Source organism: Crocodylus porosus, unplaced genomic scaffold (genome assembly GCF_001723895.1).
Source record: "Crocodylus porosus isolate Cpor-Errol unplaced genomic scaffold, CroPor_comp1, whole genome shotgun sequence".
In the NCBI taxonomy this organism is placed as follows: domain Eukaryota; kingdom Metazoa; phylum Chordata; order Crocodylia; family Crocodylidae; genus Crocodylus; species Crocodylus porosus.
In genome coordinates, this window is record NW_017728886.1 from 253,501,332 (window position 1) to 253,508,433 (window position 7,102).

At 42.7% G+C, this 7,102-nt stretch overlaps 1 protein-coding gene across 1 annotated transcript; it reads left to right on the forward strand.

Moving 5' to 3' along the window:
• Window positions 1-6: 6 nt before the first annotated feature.
• On the forward strand, window positions 7-5,599 carry TRIB1 (tribbles pseudokinase 1; the record flags this gene model as incomplete). The annotated part of the gene is made up of 3 exons (XM_019552722.1): window positions 7-99; window positions 668-960; window positions 3,257-5,599. Coding segments are annotated over 3 exons (855 nt in total), but the record flags the coding sequence as incomplete, so codon positions are not given.
• Window positions 5,600-7,102: the final 1,503 nt, after the last annotated feature.

A 7,102-nucleotide genomic window follows, 5' to 3' on the forward strand; every position in this document is an offset into this window, starting at 1 on the left:
CCCTGCCTGCTGGCCGGATACCTGCTGCTGCCGCTGCCCGGCCGGGACCACGCGTCGCGGGCGCTGCACATCCACGCCGGCCGCGAGCTGCGCTGCAAGGTGGGTCGGGCCGGGCCGGGCCGGGCCGTCGCCCTCCTCCTCCCGGCGCGCCCCCCCGCCGCTGCGAAGTTTCCCCTCACGTGTGAACCCTGTTCCCCGGGCTCGGGCGGCTGCTGCCACCTGCTGCCCGCCGCCTACCGAGCCCACTTTGGGATGGGGCTTGAGAGGATGGGGGAGGTTGTCAGTGCGGTGTCGCCCTGCCCGCCTGTGAGGACCTTGTCGGTGTGGCGGTGTTCCCAGGCAGGGCTAGGATGCGAGTAACCCCAGCGCGCTGTCAGACCGCCCCGTCCTCGGCCCCTGCCCGCCTGTCCGTGCGAGCCCTCGGCCTGCTCAGTCCCAATGTGTGCTCCCCTGGGCAAAGCCGACCACAAGGCCGTTGGGGACGTCTCGGATTTTCGCATTGGCAGGATTTGAAAGCATCCCTCCGACTTGTATTCGCATGGCTGCTGTGGAGGGCCAGGGTGTTTCTTCCTGTCCCCACTGCATTATCCATAGAAAGGTGCTATAAGGGAAGCTGGCTTCAGCACCCCGGCTAATGGAGAGTGTCCTTTTTTACTCGTCTTTACAGGTGTTCCCTCTCAAACACTACCAGGACAAGATCCGACCTTATATCCAGCTGCCATCGCATAGGAATATCACTGGCATAGTCGACGTAATTTTGGGGGAGACCAAGGCCTATGTCTTCTTTGAAAAGGACTTTGGGGACATGCACTCCTATGTGAGAAGCTGCAAACGGCTGCGAGAAGAGGAGGCTGCCAGGCTCTTCAAGCAGATCGTCTCTGCTGTAGCTCACTGCCATCAATCGGCCATCGTGCTAGGTGACCTCAAGCTCAGGAAATTTGTCTTTTCTAACGAGGAAAGGTGAGGCGTGATTTCAGGTCCACCTTTGTGGAGGGCTGGGGGGAGAGAGCCCTTTTTTGGTTGTGGAATCTGTCCAAATTAATGAGGATTTTTGTAAAAGCGTCAGGGAGGGCTAGAATTAAAACAGCCATGTTTGAGGCAAATGCTGTAAGGAAGTGGAAATAGAATGATATACCAGCTCTTGCCTATAATACATGTATTGTGCACAATATTTCTTTATTGCTCCCCACCGTGTGTCACAGCTCTTATATGTACATATTTATTTTTACTTAGCACTTCACTGTGTGCTTACTGGGGTGGGTTTCTGTCCAATTCAGCAGCAGCTCAGCAGGGGGGCGTTGGGGGCAGGGGGCACCTGGCATGCAAAAGGATGACTTTGAGCTTGGTTGGTATTGAGTGTTGAAAGTAGGTTTTTCATGAGAATCAATCAAAGTGAAATGAATAAAAGGCACAAGCAAAAATTGAGAGGGATTAAAGTATTACACAACTAAAGGAAACACTTCTGTTTTTGAAGTAGGTGAGGAATGTATCAGTCAGATCCCGCTGCTGTACTTGGGCCTCTGTAGGTTGACTTATGTCCCTGTGCAAAGCCCTACTAAAATTGATGAGACTGTGTGAATCATGGGTTCAAACGTAGTAAAGATTGTCTGGGAGTTGCCCTAGAGGAAATGTACATTTGACACTGAAATACAAAAATGTGAAATAGGCTATTTGAAATGGTTATAGGGAGAGAAGACCGTGAGTGGTCATGTTCATCCCAGAACACAGATTTGTACAAACGAGATTTACAGAACCTAAGTTGGTGGAAATACTTCTCTTTTAACACAGATGGGTGGGAGGGAGGGAGAAAGTTTGGACAGATGTCCCTCTGCAGTGCTTGCTGCTCTGTTATTGCTATTTACTGTAAACAAAGCTGAAGAGATGAAGAGAGTTAGTCACCTCAGCTGAAAAGGACTGCTTTAGAGACATTAGATTTCATAGACATTAGGGATGGAAGGGACCTCGGGAGATCATCGAGTCCAGCCCCCTTTACCTTGTAAAGCTTGTCGCAAGCAAGCAACATTAATAATGGAAAGAACACTTTAAAAAATTCACTTTTTATACTAAGGGCAGTATTAATATACCAAAAGACCATAAATTACCTTGTTTAGTACTTTTTTATATTTTAGTTCATTATTTTGTACAAAAAGTGACAAGTACTTGATCACTGGCTTTGAAAAAAAAAAAAAGAAAATTGGAAAAGGAAAGAATGAAAAAATGCCTGTATGCCTTCAAAACAGTAATTCCCTTGAAGGAAACTGTTTCAGCTTTTCCCGCCCATAATCAGATGAAACACTTGCTGAAATGTTAGATTGCACATAGTCTTGCTAATTTGGAAATACTCATTGCACAGGCTAATGTCATATGCGTCACATTTGGCAACAAGAGGGTTAAGCAATGCAAGGCAGACTCTGTTAGTCTAACAAGCACAGGTGCAGAGTTTTAGTGCTACAGCAGCCAATCAAAGGCCAGCAATATAGGTTGAGTCATATTTTCCGTTTACAGAACCAATGGGTATTTTACATTACAACAGGAGGTCACATTAAGGACACACTGCAGTTAACATATTTACACACCAGTAAGCTGGAAGGCAGGACAGCCCTCGAAGAGCCATCACTCTACTCTTCAACTAATGCAAAATCTTCCTATTTAACCTAATCAGTATAGAGCTCTAGGATGAGCCTGCACTTGCAGGAAAGATTTTTCCTTGAATGTATTAATGGTGCTATCTAGGAAAGATTTATAAATAGATGGGAGGATTAATTACCATTACATATGCAAATAGGATCTAGACTTTGAGTTTTAAAATCATGAAGTCGTACAGGGTGTGCACAAAGTTAGAGCTGGACATAGTAATACATACGTAACATTGTAGTAAATTAACTATCATAGTTACAGTTCAACCTATGCCGAAGAAAACTTGGTATACGTCAGTAGCCTATATATCATTAACTGGAATAATGCTATAGTTGTAGAAATGTATTGTATTAACATTTCCCTATAGCTGGTAATGTTCGCCATGGCTTGCTAACCTGAATACCCATTGGTGTACTTTTTATTACGCTCGGATCAGGTTTGGGGTAGCGGTATGAGGTCCTCTGTTCAGCATTCACAACTGGCTTCCTCTCTCTTTGGTCATGCTAGTACAAGATGAACTGCAGCTGACTGTAATAGTAGCCTCATTTTATTAAACTAGCTCTGTGCTGCTTATTAAAATGGTTGTTTAACATATAAATTCCATTTCTTCATTCCTCAGGACTCAACTGAGACTTGAAAGCCTAGAAGACACTCACATAATCAAAGGGGAAGATGATGCTCTGTCAGATAAACATGGTTGTCCAGCATATGTCAGCCCTGAGATCTTAAACACCACAGGGACCTACTCTGGAAAATCAGCTGATGTTTGGAGCTTAGGAGTAATGCTGTATACCCTCCTCGTAGGACGCTATCCCTTCCATGACTCAGACCCCAGCACTCTCTTTTCTAAAATCCGCCGTGGACAGTTCTGTATTCCTGACTACGTCTCTCCCAAAGCCAGATGCCTCATCCGCAGCCTACTGAGACGGGAACCATCTGAAAGACTCACAGCTCCAGAGATCTTGCTTCATCCTTGGTTTGAAGCTGTTTTGGAACCTGGATATGCTGACCAGGATATAGGAAGTTCTGATCAAATTGTTCCAGAATTTCATGGAGACGGCGATGATATGAGTTCCTTTTTCTGTTAGTCTCAAAAGCCTCAAAAACCTCACCATTCTCACTCATGGCATCTTTTCAGGGTTTCATTTTTTCCATGTTGCCAATGCACAGCATGCTGAAAGTGCCATTATGGTCAGAAAAGTGACTGTTTAAAAAACCACACACACAAAAAAAAAAAAAAACCCAACAAAAAACAGAAATGGCAAGTGCTCCCTGGATGTGCTCCCTGTGTCTGTAAGGAATCGTATCTACTTATTTGGACGGCAAGTAGTTACTGGTTGTACTGCAGAGACAGTTCAGCTGTGGAAAAGCCAGCTGGTCTCTGTTCTGCCTCGTACATCATATGATCTCCATCAATGAGAAACTCACCAGCTGAAATTTGACTGCAGAGTCTTATTGCTTCTGATGTAAGAGACAGAAAATGAGCAGCTTGGTTCCCTCCTTTACTCCACAGCAGTGAAGTGGAGTATACAGTCTTGACAGTGAAACAACTGAGGCGAGACAGAAAGACTTCATGGTCTCATAAACTGAGTAAATCTGACATGGAAATCAGTAAAAGGGGAGCCATGGTGGGGCACCATAATGCCTATTTTATAGACTAATTTTCTGGCTGTAAGTGCACTTTAATGGCAGGAGGAGTCTTAATCTACCAAGTCCAGCTACCTGCTCAGTTGTCAAGTAGAACCTACTAGCAGCAGATAGATGAAGCTATTAATCCATAAAAGAAACACATATTAATACTCTTGCATTGGGCAGACTAACCCAGCGTCCCTTTGAGGAGGAGGCAATACATGATTATTTCATGTAATATCATCTTCCGGAACATTAAAATAATTTTTAATGCATTTAAGCTTAACCATGCATATCCTATGAAATTGTCTACCCTGGATGTATTTTTCACATAGTCAGAGCCCTTTTTAATTCTGAGGATGCCCATTACATAGCTGTGTACCAAGACATTTGTCCAAGCTGTGGCACCTCATCTGGGAAAACAAAGATAAGAAATATCTCAGACACTGTATGTAAAGACTTTTGTTTTCCTGTGGGCTCAGTTCTTCAAGTCTTTGTATCTCCTGGGTTTAAAATCCTGTACAAAAACAGGAATTTAAAAGAATCTCCAAGTAACCCTAACGACCATTCAGTCTGCCTCTGCCTACAGTTGTTTTGTGGGGTGTTTTTGTTGTTTTTTTTGCATGATGATTGGTAATACTTCAGATGTACGTGGATAATGAATTCATCAAAATCATTAGCTTCCTGGGTTGGGGATAAGTAGATCCAGGTCTGCCTAAGATTTCTGCTTTGTTTCACATGTGTACCTAGTTGATTATGTACAGAAATATTAATTTGCATTAAGTACGTGGCCGAGATGTGATGTATAAAAGGTTCTCAGAGCAAATGAGTTAAATAGGTGAATGACTGCTGTACATCAACGACACGGCACAGTAACAATGCAGTTCTTTGAAAGGGCTAACCCGTGGCAAGCTACAGTACCACCACGCATTGTGAGAATGCCATGTATACCTCATGTACTGTGTACTTTGTACATACCTTACTGTTTTGGGGGGGGGGTTTTTGGCTGTACTTTGTATGTCCTAATAACAGAGGTGTCAAAGATCAGTTTAATGTGAATTATTGTTGGCAATACTAACTTGACAGAATCATGAGCATTAGAGAAGGGCAAAGTACCTCTGTTGCACTAAAGCTCTCATGATTGCTTGACATTTTGTATCTGTGATACAGTTTTAAACCTTAATAAAAGTAAATTTTGTATATATGGGTAGACAAGTCTGCCACAAAAGGTAAAAACACTATGTCCAACCTGTAAATATGTATATATGTGGGAACCTGGATGTTAAAGTCTGACTTGTTGGCAAGTTTTAATAAACCTGGTTTCATAAATGCATGTTTTCAATTTTTTATTTATTTATTTTTGCTATCTGCAGGTTCAGTTTCCCTGTTTTTTGTTGCTAATATATATCTGATTTTAAACATGTTTTGATCTCAAAGATGCATATTTAACCTATGCTGCTTGTGCCTGTTTGGTCATACAGGAGATGATGCTATTTGCTGGGCACCAGACCCTGCAGTCCTCACTCAACATTTCTGTAAACTTCAGGGAGAGCTGAATAAGGACTACAAGGTATGCCTCCTAGTTCCTTTCACCTGGGGTCTTGAAGAAAGGGGGAGCAGGGGTTAGTAATTCATTAAATTTCACCAAAGCCCTATGCAGTGCATCCATTTTTGTTAATAGGGAAACTGAGGCAAAAGATTAAGTTTCCAATTTGCAAAAAGCAGGTGCTAATTTTGACTGTCAGGTTTTGGATATTCAGTCTTAGAAATAAGGACCCAAATTCCCATTGCTACGCAATGTGTGTGTTCATGTATATATGTGCACGCTGCGTGTAAATGCTACCCCATCAGAATGCTGTCATTCTGCACCTGTGGACATAGCTACACAATGTGCAAGGCAATGGAAAATTGGATCCTCATGGCCTAAAACAGCAGCCCAGAACAGAGGCTGCTTTTAGAAATGTACGTTTTATCAACATGCCGAAGGGGACAGCAATTCAGTTGTGAATCAAAGCCAGGAGTCATTATTTCTATTCCCTACTGGCAATGCAGAAAATGTCTTGTGCTCTTATTAACAGGAAATAAAAATATAGAGAGTTGCTTTTCTTGGTGACTTGAAGAGGAGGGATATAAATAGTAACTGTATCAAGGATATAGAATGTACCTTCCTGGGGGAAAGAGCTGTCCTTATAACCCACCCAGGAATGGTGAAGTCGTCATGATAAAGGGGAGAGGAAGAAAGGGATCTTGATTTTTATTTATAACTTGCTTTGTATTTAACTTTGTCCTTGCAATTTAAATATGTTCACTGAAACTCATGCTTCTGTTAGATGCACTCTGCATGTGTCAAACTGCAGCAGCTTTTACTGTTTTTGAGAGGGAATTGAAGAAAAGGTTTGTAGGTAATTGGTCGATGCAGGAGAATTTCTCTTAACCTTAATTGCACCTTCACTCTCCATTCTGAGAAACTGGTTTTGCATGTGGTAAGCATATTTTCCTTGTGAGTGTACGTCACACCAAAATTCTCAAGTTACTTAACTGAAGTTATTTTTGTTGAAGTTGTGTATGTGTATGCACATACTACCTAGGTAGTCTGATTAAATTACCTACAACCCTACCATGAGTTATATCGTGCGCAGAAGCCCTAATGTACCTTTATCAAATGCTTACTGGAGACTCGTGCTTTGGTAAATGCTTGAAAGCCTTTGGACCTAATTTTTGCCTACAATTAAGTTGCCTTATAAAGCTAGGGTCTGGCCATTTATTATACTGCAAAGGAATTAAAATAAGTACACATGGTAGAGGTATCTGGAAACACCCCTTTGCATTGTTTCAG